The following is a 22,220-nucleotide window of genomic DNA, read 5'->3' on the forward strand; positions in this document are numbered from 1 at the left end:
TGTTATCTGTTATATGAAATGATTTATGAGATTCTTATAAATAGGACAGGACTCCTGCCCATAGTAGGTTGGAATGCCATTGCCTCATACTATAAAACAGTATGGGTTTGTGTGAATAATAGTCCAAATTAACCATGTTTTTGTCATGCTCTGCTGGAAAAACTGAAGTATAAAACAAATAACTGGACCATTCAGGACTAGGGCAAGCATCACCAATCTGACAGCTGTTTAATATATCCACTCTTAGAAGTCTGGGTGCTAACTACTAACATGCCTAAAGATCATTGCAATTACTCAAGTTGGGAGGGAAGGGGCAAAAATTAGTTCATACAGGCTGAACTGAAAGTAAAATAAATGTACAACTCCATATTCTCATTTACCCAGAAAGGCACAGACTCAGAATTCAGAGGGTAACTGGGGCTATAGATAGCAATTAAAAGGACAAAATGGAAGAAAACAGGTTTCGTTCTCCAGTTGTTTCACTTTTCCTAAAATCTTGACATGTTTGAGCCGCTTCTGTTTAAGGATGGAACAATTTAGCACATGAAACGAATCTCAAAAAGGGTGCCAAATGGACCACAAAACATTAATGAAAAGGCCTAATGTAGTTTCCAAACTTTTTCACTAGGATATAGAAGCTGTTTTTTGCAAAAGAATCTCCATTCCACAGCCAAGTTACTGGTCTCAATTCACCCACTGCAATGAGGCATAAGCTGAGTAGTGTATGTTGGTATGCATAGTAATTCTGACTCAAAGAAAAATACATGTGATACATTCTAGGGAGTTTGTGGAGGCTGCTGCGAAACAAACAATTTGAAGTAAACAATTATAAAATACAAAAATAAAAAACCAGGGTGTTTATTTTTTCTCCAAATTCCTGGTTTAATAAGGACTTGTTTATTTTGAGAAAAAAAGGTCCCAAACATCAGGCTGTTCACAAAAATAACCCACAGTATCAACTTTAGAAAACAAATCTTAAGACTATTACACTAATTATTTTTCTAGAGGATGCATTTGACATGCCAATTCTCATTCACAAAAATACATTGTTACATTTGTGTTGAACAGCCCCACACAGCACTCTTATGTGGGGTATAACACACATACCTCTAACTCAAAGCTGCTCTCAGGTGCTACTCAACTAATGAGATTGCCTTTGCAGTTAGGGAAGCAACTACTGAACTCATGTATAAATGGAAAGAACTGTACTCCCTGCATAACAAGAGATTATTTTGGAGACAGTTGATAAAAACCATACATCCTTTTTATTGTTAAGTCATAAAGAGGTATCAAAATTAAAAGCAAAAATTACAGGGTAAGACTTAACATAACTACTAGGAGCGTCAAAGGAAGTGAAAATGGGACTAGGCGCAGGGCAGTATGAATTAATGAACATGGGAAGGACAAGGATGGGGAGAACAGTGAGCATGTGCTGAAGATACTAGGGGAGAGGATCTGGTGAAAATTTTGATCTTAGACAAGCGCCTAGGTAAAGAAATAATGGGACAAGATTTCTAAACCCCACTATGTGCTTAAGAGTCATCCTCGCCATTGGCGCTGTCTCTGTCATCCTCTCCTTCCTCAGCCTCTTTTTCATCATCCTTGATCAACTCCAGCTGTGAGAAACAGACACAAATAGGATGGAGTTAGAGGCACTCCATGTGTCCCTGATCCCCCCTCCACCACCTCTTTCTTTCCTTTCCCGTGGTTTTCACCTGGTCATCCCCCCGATCTTCATTATCATCATCATCCAGTAGGTCCCCCTCCTCAGCAGAGTCATCTGCACCCCCCTCAGACTCCATCTTCACATTAGTCTCATCTTTCTTCAGGGAGCTGCTGCTCTGCTCCTCTTCTGACTTATCATTCTTCATCTCTACTGGGGATGAGAAGGACAAGTCTGTCTAGGGGCAAGTAATGTCCACAGGATGTAGACAATCCCCACTAATGATCATAGAACTGCAGCACAAGTCTAAATCCTCCCACACACAAATGCCCTTCCCAAGTCAAACTCCACAAGTTTCATATTCAATTGCTTTATATCCCACTATTCCAACATATACTTTCAACTATCTTAGGTGACTAGCCCTTACTTACACCCAACAAGCAATAGGACCATTTACCTCCTTGTTTGCTCTGTTCCTTTTCAATTTTTTCCAGGCTTTCCAGTAGAGAATCCACTTTTTGTTTTATCTGGGTCAACTCCTTCTTAATGGTCTGAAGGTCATCTCCTTTCACTTTAATACAAACAAAACCCCAGATTAGAACCAAATGTACCAGAAGCTACCAGTTACCATACACATTTCCACCAGGCTATACACCAGCAGCCAACAGATCCCCTAGAGAGAAACTGAGTCAGCACCAGATTGTCCTAGTAATGGGGACCTTCGATCTTTTAGCTGGTAGTTGAAAACTGAATCTAATGTGCCTACTCCCTTAGCAGCTGCATTCTTACTTTTGTATGCCTGCTAAAGACCTCAATTCTATTTTAAAGCATTTTCTGTACTGTTTTACTGACAATATTTCATACACTGAATAGGTGCCTCAACTTCCTAAAATCTAATTACTTTTTTTCAAACTACCAAGGTCTTAGGGATAGAAGACTGTCTAGGGTTGGCCTTGTAATCACTACTTTCTTTTCTTCCATTATTTTTATTATGCAAAGCCATTTGTTCAAAACCTGAACATTATTAACTGCATTAATTTCCCGATTTCAATACACAAGAAATATTAAGAATCACAAAGCTGTAATAATAGTAATACATACACTTTCCAGACTTTGAAGAAGATCCTCGCTGTCCACTCTTAGAATTGAAGCCACTTTTGCCCCTTCGTGAGGTGTTTCCTGATACACGCTGGCGTTTTGAGGGCACAACAGCCCGAGCAATAGGAGGAGGAGGAGGAACACGTGCTGGGTAACTGTACATCCTATTGGATAAAAGGAAAACAATTCCTTCACAACTAAAATGAAGCCAGGAAGATTCAAACAATGATGTCCTTATAAAATAATAAATTACTGTCCAGTGTCTCACAATCATTTCCTTTTGCTAAGTTAAATTTCATTTAAAAGGCCAGTAAAATCCTTAATTCTTCAATATGTTTAATACTGCAGCTACTTTTAAGAAAATACTACACATATATACAAATGCAATGACACGGTTGCCTTAAGCACTAGACATAAAAAGGCTCCTCTGTATAATGGCACTATTAACATTACTTTTTATAGAGATCTTATTCTTTTCATATATTTGCTACAATGAACAATTCAAATAAGCCAAATAAACTACTCATTAAAAGACTCCAATTAACCAAGTCTACAAACAGAGCTACTGTTAGCTAAATCCCTGGTCTTTTCAACCACAGAAGCATAGAAATAATACCCCTAGTTAGTAATATTATGCTGAATCCATGTAAAAACCATACAAGATTGCCAACATTAACCATTGTTTGGCCTATAGAAACAACTATTTATGCTAGCTGGGTGTAAATACCAATTTTAACAACATTTAGCATAAGCTCCACAAGGACAGAAAATATTGTCTATCTTATTCATTATTCACTAGTGCCTAAATCCACTGCCTAGCATACATTTGGTTCCCCCCAGATCACTGACTGCTGCTTCCACTGGATAAGTATTCCAGTGATTGCTAAAGGTATACCAAAGCGATGGCTTGCTACTGACCCTTACATTTATGAAGAGAAATAATATCAAAATACAAAAACTTCCTACACATGGATATCAGCTCTAGAAAGTCTCTTCATTCCATTTGTTAGTTTTACAAAAAGCCTGTGTGGCAGCATAAAAGGTAAGACACACAAGTAGAAAAAAAAAAATTGGGGGTGGGGGGTAAATTAGGTTTATTTATTTATTTAATGGAGGTACTGGGGACTGAACCCAGGATCTGACCCATACGCCCCCCCCCAAATTCTTATAATTCCCGTTCTGCACCTTTTTAGCTACTAACTTAACTCTTCTATTAAAAAACCCACCAACTGCTGCTCTGCCTAACTTCAAAGCTTTGGAATTCCTGCTGGTACTGGGAACACTGCCTTTATAGTCTCATAGACAATTCTCTCTTCTGCTCAACCCAACTTACTACCAATCTACACTTAAAACAGTTTTTAATATTGACCACCCAACATGTTCCCCCGTGAAGCAAGTAGCTACTGACTTGTCATACACCAAAGAATCAATGATGTAGTAAAAGTTACGAAAGCACTCATACATCTTGTTTTAAAAGCTCCAATAAGGAACACCTTTAAGTTTGAGCCCCAGGAAATAAGAAAATGTAAGATTCAGAAAGTAGGATGGCCTTAGTGCTTCTGCAAAGGTTTCTTTTCAGTAGACAAATATTAACAGAGCTGTTTGTCAGTTATAATTCATTTATGGGAATTAACAAAAACAAACAAACAAGATCCTTATTAACAGTAACTTTTTATAATCACTACTATCTTCTGTTTTTACATAAAGTTTTTCATATTTTGGTCCCAAATTTTCAGAAACCATAAAATATCAGTGTTCAGAAACTATTTCCTTTTGTATGAAGTGATGATACTTTCTACAATTTCTGGTGGTAAAAATGTAAGTTATATCCCCATTTTAAGGCATGAAACAGCTCATGCCTCAGCCCTGTTGGATTCAGAGATCTAATCTACCTCCCAATCCACTCACTCCAAACCAATGAGCTAGCCATTCCAGATTCCCTACACTTCTTGGCACTGGAATTTCTTTTTGAACCATACTAGTTCATCTGACAAGAGTAAACTGCCATACCAAAAATGAAACAAGAAATGCAGTGTATTTTGAATCTATGTAATGGCCCCATGAACACAAATGGAAGTCAAATGCTCTCGTTCTCTGGGGGGAAAAAAACGTATTTAAAAAGATCAACTAGTAATGCCGAAGGGCTTTTAGTGCCACAGAACTTAATTGCTGCTTAAGCAAAAATTGACTCTCAAAATAACTCCCAGACTCCTTTAAGGACGTTTAAGTAGATCTTGCCTTGTAAAATGCCAAAGTGCATGATTCTGAAAACATGAGGAGAAAGCACCGAGAAAAACCATACCTACTGTGATAACCCTTATGGTTAAAGGAAGCTAAATACGACAGCTTAAAGAATCAGCTACAGATTAAGTAACCATTTTCCCCAAAAGAAAGCTATACAGTAAATCACACGAGGCAACAAAACAGCTGCTGATCCCATACTGATAAAACCCAAGTCCTTAAAAAGTCTTCATGAAGGTTTCATTATTACCAGAGGAACAAGCACCAAACACTAAGAGAATTACAACTGTACCCTAAATCAGAAATCTGGATACTAAGTGTTAATATAAAATCCAGTCAGAATAAAAGGCAGTTAAAATACCATTAAAAAAAAATTAAAACATTTCTAGACATACAATAGCTAGCTAATTCTCTAAACAAATAAGACAAAAATCCTCTATCCTAATCTCCAAGCTAAAACATAAGCATTACAATTGTTATTATTAAATGTTTTTATTTATTAATTTATTAAATTAATTATTAAATGTACAGGTTTTTAAAGACAAGGTTCTCAAATGACCAGATGTAACACAAAGTAATCTTTGCGTCTCAAAAACCCTGATTAATAATACATTTCTATTACTACTAAAGTAGAAACAACTAGAATATAGTATTAGTAAAAATCTACATACTCCTGAATGTATTTAATGTACCACAGCTGCTTCCTGTCTTAAAAATATGGATAGTTTAAAAATAATTTTAAGCATATCATCAAATTCTGGAAACTAATTTTCAGACATTGTTGCATATAAAAATGTGAATAAAAAATAAATACAATATGAAAAAAATAATAAGTGAGAACAATCAACCTAGTAAAATTAATTCTCCCTCCCCCAAATAATACTGATTTATCAAATTCATTTTAAATATGTAATCCCCTTATAATTTCATTCAAGGGTTAGGAGGTATTTTTTCTTCCACTTCATTATTTTCATTAATGGGAAATTTTCAAGTTTCTTTCTGATTACCTTTGATTTCCCCAGAAAAGCAATTGATTTTACAGGCTACTATGTTTGGGCTTTAGAATGTCTGAGACTCCCCGAAATCGTCTGCTAAAATTCTGTGAATGGACCTATCCACAAAGTTAAAACTCACTCATACAGAAACAACAGCAATATTCTATTCTATCTGAGCTAATCAGAATCAAATTTAGAATACTATGTGCTCATTTCTGAGAAACATGCTTTATATTTAGAGAGGCACAGAGGAAAGTATGTACAAATTCGTAAGATTCAAAAGGAATGATTTTAAGAAAGTGAAGATGAACAAAATTCCAGTGAATAAGTATCAGTAAAATGTAGTCTGTGGGACAGAGCTAGAGAAAGCCATGGAAAACAATGTATCTAGATCGCAAAAATTATGTATGGAGTTTAAAAGCCGAAAGTGTAGGTTTTTCCATCCTAGCTCTAGTAATTACCAGTGAAATAATTTCCTAATTATCTAATGACAATACCTTTCTCAAACTCTGCTGCCACCAGGACTCTAATACAGATAGTAACCAGCACACTAACAATTCACTTAAAGAACTTAAACTAAAGCCTTGAGTGAAGATCTGCTACTGTAACCACTGCGAGTTTGGTGCCTACCAGTGTGCTCCGATTTACAACAATCTGCAACTTCAGTTACAGGTTTCCCAATATATCATCCAAAGCAAACCTTCAGAACACACCCTTCACATAACATTATGCTATACAGTGCTGTAGAAAAAAATTTTACAAAATTTATTTATCTTTGGCCTTCTGCGTACTGACATGTTACACTACACAAGCAGAATATCAACTACTGATCCTCATGAATAACCAGGATTTAAAAAACTGTTCAAGAATCAAGACCTTCAATAACTGGCATATTTGAAACATTATAAAATGTATTTCTGGTATTTCTTTCCCACTCTTTGTAAGTGGGAAACCGTATTTGAATGATTTAGGGAACCACTTTCCAATCATTTTTAAAACTCCCAAAACACGTCCACTGGACGATATTGATGGTACAACCCCTCAGTAGACTTTATATCTCACCATTTTTTAATATAGTAATTAACACAATAAAATTATCTGAAATTTGTTATTAAAAACTATGGTATACAATTCTTAACATATACTTATTGAAAACCAAAAATTTTAAAAGCTTACCCTAATGTAATTGTAATAGTATATTTCTTTAAATCTCAAAATTTTACAAATGAATGGGCCATTGACTTTGCTTTAATTATGTAAGGAAGAAAGTGCTAAAAATGACTATGTAATATGTTTAATTCAGGTTTACATTAAAATGAAAATATGAAACTATGTCATGTCAAATACTGACCCATCCCCCCAAAAACCCCGTTTCCATGATGTAGCTGGAATTCTTGCCATTGTGCTTAAAAATAAATCAACTAGGGAAATTCCTATAATTTGTGTTTTATTTCTAAATTAAGAGAATTGCTAAATGTTGTATGTGCAGGCACCCCTCCACAACATTGCCTTGATGAGTCAGGGAGAAGCCAAGCTAGATACAACTGTTAACTTACACTTGTTTTGCTAATGCAATTTATGGATGGAGTGCCTATTACCAAGGTAAATTTGCATAGTTGCACTTTATGTTCCATTAAAGATACAGATTATCTGTATGACAGTCAAATATAAAAACAGCAAGTAATGCTCATCTAAATGATAAGGTACTAAAAAGATAAACCAGTATGCTGCACAGGATCATTCAATATACAGGGGCAACCAAACTATCAAATTTTAACTAAAGAATTTTGTAACTAAAGGAAAAAAGAGGTTATCATTACCTCTGTAGGTTTACAAACCTTGCCCAAATAACAATGATCAAGGTTGGAGAACACCACGTACACTGCTACTTACAAACAGTAGGAATCAATAGCACCTGTATATATGTAGAACCAATAGTACCAGTCAATAATTGGTTCTGCAATCTTCTTTTGTAAAGAATTGTTGGTATTAGTACTTAGAGGTAGTTTTGCAAATTCAAAGATACATTTCATTAAAAATTGTCCCAGTGATTTGTTTAGTTTTATGAGGGAAAAAATATTAAACGTACATACTCATTTAAAAATGCATCCAATTTCATAAATCTTAAAATATGAAAAGCTACATCTCAAAGCAAATACGCTGAATTTTCTTGATAGATTTATTAGGAAACTATGTTTACATATAACTAGAAGTACCATGGGAAGACAATTTGAAAATTCACCTGAAAGCAAAAAATAATCTGGGTGATAAAATGCAGATTGCTTTGAGTCCTTAATCAATCCTTTTAGAAACAGGACTGGATGCAAGACAATGTTAATTTAAACCCCTGCCTTTGCTTCTGTTTATAAAACTTCCCATCCAGATGATAATCTTTTCAAGACCCCTGAATTTCCAAAGAATTATACTATTACTCATTTGTCATGTTGTCCTAAACACACATTCCCAAATGTCACTTTGAACACCTTTCCAAAAGATAATGTCTTAAAATTGTCAGTGTGGTCCAATTTTTATCAAAAACAAAAACAAAAACCCACCTGAAATTATAAAAGTATTTAGAAAATTATTGTTTATAAACCATATATTAAGAACATATAAGCCCATTCATTCCTACATTCTCATTTTATCAAGTCAGGTCAGAGTACACTTCTCTCCTTCACTTAGAATAAAACTTCTTTTAAGTTGTCTGAAATAACAGATTTGTGGTTGTCAGGGGACAGGGTGGAGGGAGTAACTGAATACAAAGGAGCTTCCTGGTGAATTTTTGGAGAGGTATGGAACTATCTACATCTTGATTGTACTGGTAGATACATGGCTATGCATGTAAAAACTGTATACTGAAAGAGTAAACTTAACTGTATATAAAAAAAGTTTTCTATGCCGTCTCCAGTTTCTTTCCATTCTTTCCTGAATCTCCCTGCAAAGTTTTGTGCCTCCACTATTATTAAAACCTACCCTTGTCAAAGTCACCAATGAACTCCACACTTGCTAAATCAGACAGTTTCTCACATTACTTAAATAACATGTCTGTTCACACAACTTGTTTCTTCTCCAACTTTTTTTCTTTGTGACATTCTCAGTCATCTTTGCTCATTCCTGAACTCCCGTCTCCAGGGATCTCCATTTTCTATCTCCACTCATGTACAACCTATAAACAGATGACTGCCATTTACCTCATATAAACAACTGCCTAGTCAACATCTCTCGAAGTAGATGTCCAATAAGGAGCTTAAAATAACATGTCCAAAATTCATCTGTGATATTCACCCCTCACTCTGGTTCCTTCTATCTCTTTCCCCATCACTATCTCTATAAACTCCCAGTCTAGTTATGCAGGCCAAAACTTTGGTGACATCTTTGATTCCTCTCTCAGCCCTCAGATAGATCTGAGAGCAAATCTGTTTGCATTAACTTCAGATTCAATTACTTCTCACCTCTCCCATTGTCACTTCCCTGGTCCTTTCCCAAGTGACTGCCTGAATTTTTCCATCAGCCACTTACTATCTATTTTTAGGGCAATCTTGTTAAAGTATTACAAATAAGAGCCTCTCTTCTGCTCATAACTCTCCAATGGCTTCCCCTCATTCAAAGTAAAAACTAAAGATAAACAACATCTTAACATGCTCTATATGAGGTGTTCAACCCATCCATCTTCTCAGGCCATGTATTTTTTCACTAGTACCCCTGGTGCACACAGTAACACCTCACAATAAGATGTTGACAAATATTTGCTGAGAAAGTGACCTTCCAAAACTGGCCTCCAGGAAAGAATTTATCATAAGTCACATAATCAAAACCAGAAAACAAACCAAATCTACCCTTATAACTGGAAAGCCAGGAGGATTGGTCTGCCTTTTTCCTAGCTTTATAGACTATTAGGAGAAAATAAGGACAAAAGTTGAATATAATAATAATATAATAATATAATAATCTACTGCAAAATTGAATCCTTTTTCAAGCTATTCGTTACAAAATAAAAATTGGATCTTTTGCTTATAATATATCTAATTCGAGACTATTATGTCATGCTTGCTGTAAGGAAATCAAAAACACAATTTTCCATAGATGAGTTTTCCCTTTTTTTGCACCCTATTAATCTGTTCTGCTTGTTGAACTCCACTAATCTCATACTAATAACATATTTATCACTGTACAGTAATAAAGGTCCTGGAAAAGTTTACATGCCTCAACAAGCCAAATTCTATTTGGCGGACTTTGGTTCCTGTTCCTTGGGTTACAATTCTTAAGAGGGTACCAAATATAAGCTTACACTATTTATCAAAAGGATTCTCTTTTTCTCTCTTGAAAAATAACATTAAGTTTCCTGGATAGTCTTTCAATAATCCTGTCAACTTTGTTCCAAAAGTACAGTCTGGGTTCTCTCATTTCCTTCCTGGTAAGCAGTCTTTAGTCATCATAATTCTCATACTGAACACTACTCAAAATGTTTGACCCAGTTAAGACTAACTTTGCAGCATTCTAGACCTGTACTGTCCAACTGAGTAGTCACTAGCCATGTGTGGCTATTTAAAACAAATTTAGAATTCAGTTCCTCCATCTCACTAGCCACATTTCAAGTGATAAAAGCCATGCGTGGCTGCCTATTGCACCAACAGTGCAGATACAGAATATGGCATCATCACACAAAGCTCTACTGGACAGCACTATTTTAGTTTGTTCCTTCCATAGGTATCTACCTACTGTCTATGAAAAATTTCCCAAGAGCGTAGAATTCTCTAAATTTTCAGTCTATAACAAAACCATAATCTTTACAAACTAGCTAAATGTCCTCAGTATTGATGGTCACTCATCTCTTATGATCGCAAAGCCAAATGGTGATACTATAAACAAATAAACTTCAAAAATGTCAGTATCAGATCCTGTATCCAGAGACAGCCAGAATATATGAAAAAGCCTTACCTACTAGGAAACTGGGCAACAGATCTGAATACGTTTCTCCAAAGATAAATAGCCAATCAGCACATGAAAACTCAATACCAGCTTTTAAGAAAATGCAAATCAAAACCACAATAGGATAAACCACACACTAAAATAGCTTAAATAACAAAGATACATAATAAAACAAATGTTGGCAAGGATGTAGAGAAACTGGAACCTTCATACATGGCTGATGGAACGTACAATGATATAGCTGCTTTGGAAGACAGTATGGCAGTTCCCCAAAAGATTAAACACAAAATTATTGTAAGACCCAGTAATTCTACTAGGTACATACCCAAGGGAAATGAAAACACATGTCCATGCAAAAGTCTGTACACCGATAATCAGAGCAGCATTATTCAAAATATGGAAACATCTCAAAAGTCCACAAACCAATGAATGCATAAACAAAATGTGGTATTATCCATACAATGGAACATAATTCAACAATAAAAAGGAATGAAGTACTAACATATGGTGTACCACGGATCAACCGTGAAACATTCATGAAAGCGATTAGTCACAAAGGCACACCCTGTAGATTCCATTGACATGAAACGTCCACAAAAGGCAAATCTATAGACAGAAAGTGGATTGGTGGTTGCTAGGCCTGGGGATAGAGAAAGAATAGGGAATGACTGCTGGTAAATTATTTATTTTGGGGGTGATGAAATGTTCTAAAATTAGATCATGGTCACGACTACACAACTCTGAATACATAAAACGAACTGTGCACTTTAAAATGAATTAAATCCCAACAGGTTAAAAAAAGAAACAAAAATAAAAATTAACATCAAGGAGCTTAACAAAGTATACCTGGATGAAGAATATCCTGAAGTAGATTCCTAAAACAGCAGAGATTACCTTTGGATTAGGTAATAATATAACCAAAACAGCACTTAATTCAGAGCCATACAGCAGATTCTCTGATCTAGACTTAAATGCTTTCTCTTCAAGTAAGTATCTTCCCCTTACTCAACAAAAGTCCAGGAAACAATAAAAATAAGGTAACTGCCCAAAACTAAGGCTAAGTGAAATAAAGAATGTATTATTGTCAAAAATTTCAGTATAATCGTATCACATTTATGTTCAAAGTATAATCATACTCATCTATCCACTCATCTAAAATCTTTCTGACAGTATGATCAGGTTTCCAGAAGGACACAACAGAAGGGCTCTGAGCAAATGAAAAATTTTAGCCTACTCCTAAAATGATATCTAAAATGTCATCAAAAGTGACACCTATAAAAGGGGCACCTCTTAGCTTTTCCAAGTAGCCAAGAACCCTCTTGCTCTCTGAATCATATGCCTTTCCAAGCAGATGGTCTCACTCAATTCTCAAAACTTCAAAACCTAAATATTTCATGTATTCTTTCTTCATACACATATACAAAACCCATCTCTCAGATCCAGTGCTGCTCAGAAATATCAGAAAAATGGAAGAAAAGAACGGAAGCAAGAAGATAGCTCCTCTAATGACAATAAGATGGGGAGCGGGAGAAAGCAGCTCCAATCCATATTTTTTTGACTTGTTAATCCAAAATCTAAAACTTTGTGTGTCTAGAATAAAAAAAGGGCTCAAATATTAGTTTAAGGAATATGATGGTTAGCCTCATTCACTTGTCTTGCATTTCATTCCCCCACCTGAACTCTTCTCCACTCTCTACTAGCATACTTTCACAGATATAACAGCCTATCTTCCCCCTTCAACATCTCTCTGCTAATAGGACACAACTTAATATGCTATACAAAGCCTCTTACAACCAACCATTCTTTTATTCTTGGCTGCTTCTCCAAATATGCTAGTGATATTCACTACTCTGTATCTTTATTAGGGATGTATCTTCAGCCTGTTTGCCTAAAAACCTCCTACTTAATATCAAAGGCAGGTTCAAATACAGCTCTTTACGAAACTACCTGGAGCGCTTTAAATTTTAACATAGGAGCTTACAGCTCCCCAAAGTGCAACACAATTAATCTTTTAGATATGGAGTAACAACAGCACTCTAAAAATCTCTAGTGGAACAACTTTACAGTCCAGTCACTTATACATTGTCAACATTACTATCCACTGCCTTTTGTAACTTGTGATAAATTATTTATTATAAAGTCCTCAAAGACTACTGAACTAAAACCAGGGTCCTTTTGAACCTGATCTTTTGTTTACCAGGTATTTATCATGTCTCAGCTATTATCAACCCTAACTAATTAAGCACGTTTCCTGTGCTCCCAAGTTCTCTATATAGAAAAATGATTAAGAATTACTCCATTGTCCAGAACTTTATTTAAACTGAGATATCATCCACATACCATAATCATAAAATAAACCCTTTGAATATGTACAACTCAGTGGTTTTTAGTATTCTCATAAACTTCTGCAGTCATCATCACTATGTAATTTCAGAACGTTTTCATGGGTGATCTTGTAAGGGAAAGAAAAGTGGGAATACAACTGATTACAATTTACAGAAAGTACATCTGAAAGTGTTTCCTAAAAATGTGTACTTAAGAAAACACTGTAAATATTTGAGGCACAAATCAGAAAGCACTTACAGATTCAAGTCTGATTAAAAGAATGCCATGCTAGCTGTGACAATCAGCAAGCCCATGTATATGTTAGCCTACCTAAGAACTTTCAGATCTACTTCTACTATATCTCAGTGTTCTTGCCTGAAAGATGATTCCTCAAAAACCACAGCTTTAATGCCTGTTTATCTCCAACAACATGCCAATTATTACATATATGTATTTTTTTTTACTTAAGTATAGTTTACAATGTTGTGTCAATTTCTGGTGTACAGTACAATGTTTCAGTCATATATGAACATACATATATTCGTTTCCATATTCTTTTTCACCATAAGTTATTTCAAGATATCAAATATAGTTAACTGCGCTATACAGCGTGAACTTGTTTATCTATTCTATATATATATCAGTATCTGTAAATCTCTAATTCCCAATTTATCCCCTCCCATGCCCCTCCTCCCCCAGTTATTTTTATTACAACACTTCTGGCACAACAGCACATACTGCCTTCGAATGATCAATAATTTCAAAAGTGAATGACTAAATATCAATGTGGAGAGAGAATCTAAATAAATTCAGAGAAATAAATTAAAAGAATTTGCAAGAAAAATCACTTAAAGGAACTGCTTCACACAGGAAGTCCTCCAACAAAAACTACGCAAGTAACAATTTTCCTAGAAGCAACAAGATTCAACAAAACACAAATGGAATTTGATCTTCGTCAGCTTATAGGTTATCAGACTTTCAACAAACAATAGGTTTTTTACTCAAGGATGACTGAAACACCTCTCCTAGTTTTATATATAGACCCCCTTGAATATTCATCCTAAAACAGAAAGCTTCTTTAGGGCTTGTATTCCTACCAGCAAAAAAAATGTGTGGGTTTAACACATCTTTGGGTAATTATAAACTATGTATGACAGAGTTTATAGCATATAAAGAGTAGGCAGTGTTTCCGAGTGTCAGATATTAATAAATGTACCCAAAACTGTAGATTCACATACAATGGCAATTTATGTTAAGTTCATCCAAGAACTTCCAACACCTATTACATCAGTAATGACCTTAAGAACAATGGAAAACTAATGGGATTAAGTATGAATAGTATTGTGGTTATGTTCATAAAATCAGTCTATCTTTTCCTGATATACAATGTTCTTTTATATATATTTGAATCAAAACGTTCCATAATATAGAGTACAGCTGAGTTAAAATAACTATTAAAAAGCATGTCTGGAAAACAAACACCAACCAGTTTTCATTTCACTATGCACTAGTTAAGAAGACTTTTTTCAGACACAAAGAATCTGAATTATGCTAGAGATATTAGTTTCTGTGCTAATAAAAGTATGTTCGTGATTCCCTTCATTTTGATAACTGGTGTCAAAATATGCAGTAGTAATGATGTATGTCAGTGTTAAAAGTGTTAATAAAATAGTAATTCATAAGTGTAATTTTCAGTAACTTTAGGCTATTTTGATAATTAAACAGAAATCCTTATGCACTAAAGACCCCAGTCTTTAGAATTCTTGACTGATTGAAAATAGAATAATAATGTTTTGGGGTTATCTATAATGCAATTTATCTTTTATGTTTCCTTTAGTCTTCACAACCACTCTGTTAGTAGGCATTATTTTACTTCCATTTTTAGGGATAAGATAACTGAAATGATATATATGACTTTGGTCATAACCTTTTTTGTTAAGTGTTAAGTCTTTGGATTCCTCAATTGTTCTTTTCTCTGCTCCATATCAGATGTCTCCCTAACCTAATAATAGGTAGCAGAAATGCCAAATTTATGTCTTGAAATATCCATGTGAATTTCATGTTAAGGGTATGACTAACAGACTGAAGTGAGTAAGTAGACGGATTTAACCCCTATTTACATAACAGGACCCACAGCTTTCAGTGTATCTCAGAGCCAATTTTCTATCTTTTAAAATAGATAATCTAACACAGTTGATTTAGGATGTTACTCAACTAGGATAATAAAGAATCTTCTGGATGACTTCTGACAAGAAACTAATACCATTTTCCTGAGTAGTTTTTCCATTCTTAACTAAATATGTTCATTTTCCCACCAGACCTCAGTAATATATTTGAATGAGCTCTTTACCAGCTACAATATATTTGGTTGCTCCACTGGTCATCAGAATGTCTTCTATTGGATGAGATTAGAATGGAAGGTGAAAGACATTACTTTTCACTGACACTCTATAATATCAAGCAATACAGAGAATAACTAAATGTATTCAGAGAATAACTAAAGGTATTCTCTTGCCTCTTGAAAAACTAAGTGAGGCCAATAGTGGAGATTCCACCAATTTTTAGGACCAGATAGCAATGATAAGAAATTTGAAGGTATTTCTGCAAGCGTCTAAATGTCTTCACTATTCCTTGCTGCCTATATCTTTTTTCTCCAATTTCGAAATTCTTCACTTAAGTTTTCCAAACTTATTTAGAATGGAAATAATAGGAATGGTCAGTTTCGCTGCTTCACTAAGGCAACCAAAAGTAAAACTTCAGAGGACAATTCTCATGAAGGTAGAAGTGTACAGTTAACACTTTCTATACACTCAATTTAAAACATGAGTTTCTTCTGATACCCCAAAAATTATATCCAAAAAGTGAGTGTTAGAATTTCCCTAAGAGCCATAACAAAGAAATAGGTAAGAATCACAGAAATAAAACTTAATTGTTCTCTGTTAGCAACTGATTTTCATCCCTGCCTGGACATTAGAACTCCTTGGGAAGCTTTTCAAAAAAATACAAATACTTAAAGAGTCTACCTAGACCAGGTGTGTAAGAATCTCCACAGGTGTAGTTTGGCACGAGTACTTTAAAAATATGGTCAAGAAATTTCTATGTGAAAAAGGGTAAAAAGGCAGCTGCTTTAAATTCACTAGGTCTCAGTGCCTTCAAGTCACTTGGTGACCAAGTTTTCAGTAGATATGAGATCTGTTCTCTCAACTGTTAAGGTCTGCCATGTTTATAGTTTACTATTTTCAAAGTATAAAAATCACTACAGTTTTCAAAATACGTAGAAACATAAATAAATACAAAAATCTGAAGAAATCTGTTAAGTACAAAATGAAATAATTTTGACAATGTGGGAAGGAGATTCAAATCACACAACCTGAACATGGCATTTCAGGACCTTTAACTGAAATGTAGATCCAAACTATTTTCTAGCCTTATTCTCTGGCCTTTTAATAACCAGCTACCATAGTTCTATATGATATTTCTCAAACACACAAAATGTACACATGTGTTCAGGTCTCTGCTTATATAGTTTACTGGCCGACTTTTTTTCTTTCTTGAACTCCCTTGGCATAACTGATCAACTTAATTCAAATGTTTAACTTCTGTGAAACACTCCCAAATCAAGAAAGCTATTACTTTTATTCCAAAACCAGAGACCGATCTAACTGGAATTTTTACATGTAAATAACTTAAAATACTAATGATTAGAGTATCAGAATTAAGACAAAAAAAAAATGCACACCAATTTCTTACAAAGTCCAAAGTATGAGCATGCTCCATATACTCCCATATAACACATAATTTAAAAAGTAGCAAACCAAATAATGTTTCCTTAATGTTCGTGAAGACTCATGTCATCAATACCAATGTTATACTAAATTTTTTTTTTTTTTTTTTTTTGCTTATCAGGCCATTGCCTGATAACTAGTTTCTATCTCAGGTCTAAATCCATCATTCAAAGCCATCCATAACTTATACCTATTCACACATCTTCCAATTTTATCTCTCATGACTTTTCAAATGCTAACTCTGTTCTGAAGGCACAAGAAATCATCATCATTATTCTAACTTCCTTGCCTTTTAGAACTGAATCATCATCACCCCCAAACTACAAATCTGAACACTTCAACATTAACCCCTAAAGCAATTTGATGGTTAATTCGTTATATATGCTTACTGTATTCTATTTTGTATTGGTTGGTATTTTCAGAGAAGACTATTACATTTTTAAGATTAGGGATCATTTTCGGGGGGAGGGATAAATTTTTATAGTTTTGCTGTAATCTCCCACAATGCCAAGTGGCAAGCATGCAATAGGGAAATAATGAAGAGAGCATGATACTGCTAATTAAGTCTCATTTCATCATTAGGCAAGTCAGTCAGTACTTGCTTTTATGTGGCATACAAATTAAAACAAAACAAAACAAAAACCGTCAAGAAAAACCATTAGTCCAGAAAACACTGGACATGTCCCCATATGCCCCGACAGTAATTAAACTCTTTCTTTGAAATCAATAGAAATGCCACCCTTATCTAGTCTGCCTCTGATTTTCAGTAAGTATTTTTCATTACTGGCAGGAAGCAGGGGGGAGGGTTGTTTGAAACGTATTTGCTGTTCATTACTACAAAATGGAGCACTTATTACTACAAAACAGAAAAACAAAATAGTTCTCAGTAGATAGCTTTTAACTAGAATAGACAAAACATTTTTAACATACCTGTCATAATAATCCCGTTGAAAATCATAGTCCAAGTCAAAAGAAGAGCTGAAAAATAAATACCAAAGAGGATTAATTTTGAGCTGTTGATGTAAATTCACAACAGCAGATGGGAAAAACAACAACAACAAAAAAACCACCCCACGCTTAACTAACCGCTTAACTAACGGCAACAAGCAGATCAAGAGATTAGCATGGACTAATGCCCAATCAGTCAAACAACAGATCACTACATTCCAATCACCTTAGGTCACTGGATATGCAGTGGCCAAACTGCAGATTAGGTTTAAGACTGCTAAAATATCAACATACAACATAACAGCTAAAATAAGAACACTGAAAAATACAACAGTAAATTAAACATTCTTATGTCATCCTCCTTCCCTTTCTTACTACCCCCCAGCATCTTAGAATCTAAATAACTTCTCTTAAAGGACTTCAATTTATGCTTTAAATACGAAACTACTCTTTAATAGTAAAAATCTCAGGGAATTCTAATAATTCTCTGGGAAATGGGGGGAAAGGAGGTATATTAATACAAAATTAATAAAGCATTATTTTTACACATAATAAACATACTACAGTTAACCCTCCCCACATCCAGAAAACAGATAGAGAAGATGCCCACTGATGGACACAATGCAGTTATAAATAATAAAGTTCCGGACCTGAGTAGAGGGGACGGAGAAGGGTGTTCTGGTACTGACCCGTACATCTCCGCTGCAGATCGTTTCACACCTGCCTTTCCTCTGTTCACTTTTGGCTCTGCAGCCAGATTAATATCTGGAAGAAAAAAAAAAAACCCCAGAAATTTTAAGAACTGTTGGGAGGGAAAAGTCTCAAACTATAGCTTTTTAAAGTGTACACAGTCATAATAAATCAGTAACGGTCTAACTACATGTCACATCTTCCCTTATTATACAGAAAGGCTCAGGAATTTTTACAAGGTTAGGACTTAATCTTCCATTCCTTCGTCCTGTTCTGTACCAACAAAGCCTACATTATACACATTAAGTTTGTCTTTGGTATTTCCCACCCTCTGCTCGGTTAAATGAAACTCACCATTCAGAACACCCACTCTATTCACTCACTTACTACTAAAGGAGAAAAGTATCAACGACCAACAGTTGCCTTTCTAGACATTACTGTGCATTTAAAATTAGCATAGACAAATACATTAGGAAAGAGTGAAGACCTCATAACTATATGGCATTTCATGAATTAATATGGTTGAAGTACGGTACCTCAAATTATTATTCTCAAAGGAGAATTTTTATTCTTACAAAAAGGATAAGCTTTAAAGTTTCATAAAAAATACTTCAGAAAGAGGGGAGGGTATAGCTCAAGTGGTAGAGCGTATGCTTAGTATGCACAAGGTCCTGGGTTCAATCCCTAAGTACCTTCTCCAAATATAAATATTAAAATAAATAAACCTAATTACCTCCCTCTCACTAAAAAACAAAACTTTAGAAATACACAACATAATTTAAAAAACACCTATGCTAGAGAGGCCACCTGCCTACCAAAGAGTTCATGTTTTCCGTCTTATTCTAACAGAAGAGCCCATTTGTCAAAAACTAATTAGCCCAAAGCTAGCTAGCTCTCCAAAACTCAGTTCAAATGACCAAATGAGAAACAGATTTTTAAGTACACTATTTGTTAAACACCACCACATTTATGAATAATCTTCAGAGTTCTTTGTTCACTAAGCTCATTTCTAATTTTTAGTATCTAATGTTTATAACACCCTTGCTTTTACAGTTTGACTTTGGAATCACACATAAGCTTTTATAATAAAGGCAATTTTTAAAAGCAATTTTAAAATGTGAAAATGAGACAACGGAACTAGACTATATATCAAGTTGATTATACAACCTTTAAAAAGAAGAATTATTTCATGTGATTCTAAACTAGATAGTATAGTTAACCCTTGAACAATGTGGAAGTTGGGGCCCTGACACTCTGAACAACTGAAAAGCTGTGTGTAACTTTTTGGTCAGCCCTCCATATCCTCAATTCCACACTGGGGGATTCAATCAATGCTCTTATAATACTATAATATGTATTTATTGGGAGAAAAAAAAAAACCCACGTGTAAGTGAACCCATGCAGTTCAAACACGTGTTGTTCAATCAAGGGAAAACGGTACTGAAGTCAATATCCAAAACAGAATATACATTGTTAATAAAATGAACCTCAAATCTAAATAAGTGTTCCCTGATCTGCCCACTGAAACTAACCAGATGCAATACAAATGTATTAATAATACTGGTATATAGTGGTTTCTAAATAATTCCCAATAAAAGGAGCCAAGACTCTTAGGAAAAGGGGACAAACTTCAGGATAAATCAAGAAATATACCAAATGACCTGGAATATGTTGTGATACCAGAAAGCAAGGAAGCAAAGCAATTTTACAAGAGTAAGATCTCAAGGATACAGGAACCACTTGAAGGTGATCCACTGGCCAAAAATGAAATATTCTAAGCTCTAAAGAATAATTCGCAATGGACTGAAACACATCAATTTAAAATATACAAATTTATAATGATACTAAACAAAAGCAATTATAAAGATTGCTATATCAATTTTGCCAGAATTTGAAAAAGATTTATCCTAACTTCTCAATATGACCAGTATTTCAGAAAAACCAAAAAGTGAGAAGTTACTCATTTTAGAAAAATTACAGATAATTACTCTTTTGCAACCTCCAGTGAAATACCTAAGCAATAATCATCAATGGATGATCACCAAAAGGTGAAAAGTTGATAGGCAACGTTATTATCATGAATGGATCTGGATGTAAAATTTGAACCCACAAATTATTCACAACATCCCTAAAAATGGGACAGTTATGTTAGGCCACCTGATGTGATACAATACAAAGTACCTAACACTATCCATGAAATATTTTCACCAAAATAAGTAGGACTTGAACTGAATCAAGCCCCTAGTCTTAAGTCCAAGACAGTAAGCTGCTAGCCTCAAGTGGCTACCGAGCATCTGACATGTACTGAATCTGAATTCAGATGTGTTTAAGTGAAATATACACACTGATTTCAAAGACTTTGTATGAAAAAAGAATGTAAAATACCCAAATCATACTTTTATATGATTACATATTAAAATATCAGTATTTTGGGTACACTGAGCAAATAAAATATACTACGAAAATTAATTTCACTTGTTTCTCTTTTAATATGGCCATTCAAATTTAAAATTACATATATGGCTCACATTATATTTCTACAGGATTGCACTGCTCTATATCTACCAGTATGACAGAAAATAGAGGTAGAAAAGAACAAACTAAATAAGAGCACAAGGAAGTAATCGGTACACTGTGTGGTAAATACTATAGATTTCTTTGACAAATTAAATGTCATGAATTTTTTAAATGGGAAAGTAAGAGGTGGAGAATGGAGAAACATTTAAAGACATCCAAGGGGCAATAAATAATATACATATTGGACATGGATTGGATTCTGAAGAAAGCAAGTTACAGAAAAAGTTTCAGACAATAAAAGAAATCTGAATTACTGTGAATTTTTGGTTTGTGATAAGGGCAGTGTGGGTCCTTATCCACTAGATATATGCTGAAGTCTTAAAAATACTCTGAACAACAACAAAAAAACCACTGACAGATAAAAACAAAACCCGTCAAATGTTGACATCTGTTAACCTAGGTGAGATGTTGTAACATACAGGTTCTTTATGTTCTTCTCTCTACTTTTATGTTAGGAAATTTCCATATTAAAAAAATAAGTATAATTAAAAACCTGACTTTATTTTAAGACCTCTCACAAAACTATCATAATTCATTTTTGTCACAGCCATTTTACAGATGCCAAAGTTTTATGTATGCTGCATTTTCATGTACTTTGGGGTACAGGAAAAATGGGTATTGAAGTTCCTGTGTATTCTCTAATTGCCAATATTTTCCCTCTCCAATCCACTGGGATTAGGATTTTTAAAATAGTTTAGCATTTGAGAAGTGTTCATAAATAAAATACAAAGTACACAAAATCTTTATTCTAGAAAGAGCTATAATTAAAGTCACTGAGAAACAATAACCAAATGTCCAAAACTGTCTCAAAAGCTGTTAGAACTTTTCTATACAAAGTCATTTGTTATAAACTTTAATTAAATTCTATTATCACTGTGAAATGCTGAAGTATTGAGTTGTATTAAAGGGAAACACTAATATGGAAACACTTAAGGGGAAAAAAACCTACTCCAATCAGGAGAAAGCCAA

General features: G+C 34.5%; 1 protein-coding gene across 16 annotated transcripts in view; it reads right to left on the minus strand.

The window, feature by feature from the left end:
* Nucleotides 1-842: 842 nt before the first annotated feature.
* Nucleotides 843-22,220, minus strand: part of HNRNPC (heterogeneous nuclear ribonucleoprotein C) — a 46,044-nt gene continuing 24,666 nt past the window's right edge. For 8 of the 16 annotated variants that reach the window (XM_032481639.1, XM_014564455.2, XM_032481643.1 and 5 more), the window contains 6 exons: nucleotides 18,635-18,749; nucleotides 17,967-18,014; nucleotides 2,765-2,925; nucleotides 2,121-2,234; nucleotides 1,716-1,876; nucleotides 843-1,616 (listed from right to left, as the gene is read on the minus strand). In XM_032481639.1, the coding sequence (XP_032337530.1) occupies nucleotides 1,533-1,616; nucleotides 1,716-1,876; nucleotides 2,121-2,234; nucleotides 2,765-2,925; nucleotides 17,967-18,014; nucleotides 18,635-18,749 (683 nt within the window). In that variant the 3' untranslated portion in view covers nucleotides 843-1,532. Of the gene's footprint in view, nucleotides 1,877-2,120; nucleotides 2,235-2,764; nucleotides 2,926-17,966; nucleotides 18,015-18,634; nucleotides 18,750-22,220 lie in introns of all 16 variants that reach the window. The other 8 variants (XM_006190851.2, XM_014564459.2, XM_006190852.3 and 5 more) reach the window with 4 other exon arrangements.

The sequence above is a fragment of the Camelus ferus genome, chromosome 6, assembly GCF_009834535.1.
Source record: "Camelus ferus isolate YT-003-E chromosome 6, BCGSAC_Cfer_1.0, whole genome shotgun sequence".
Lineage (NCBI taxonomy): Eukaryota > Metazoa > Chordata > Mammalia > Artiodactyla > Camelidae > Camelus > Camelus ferus.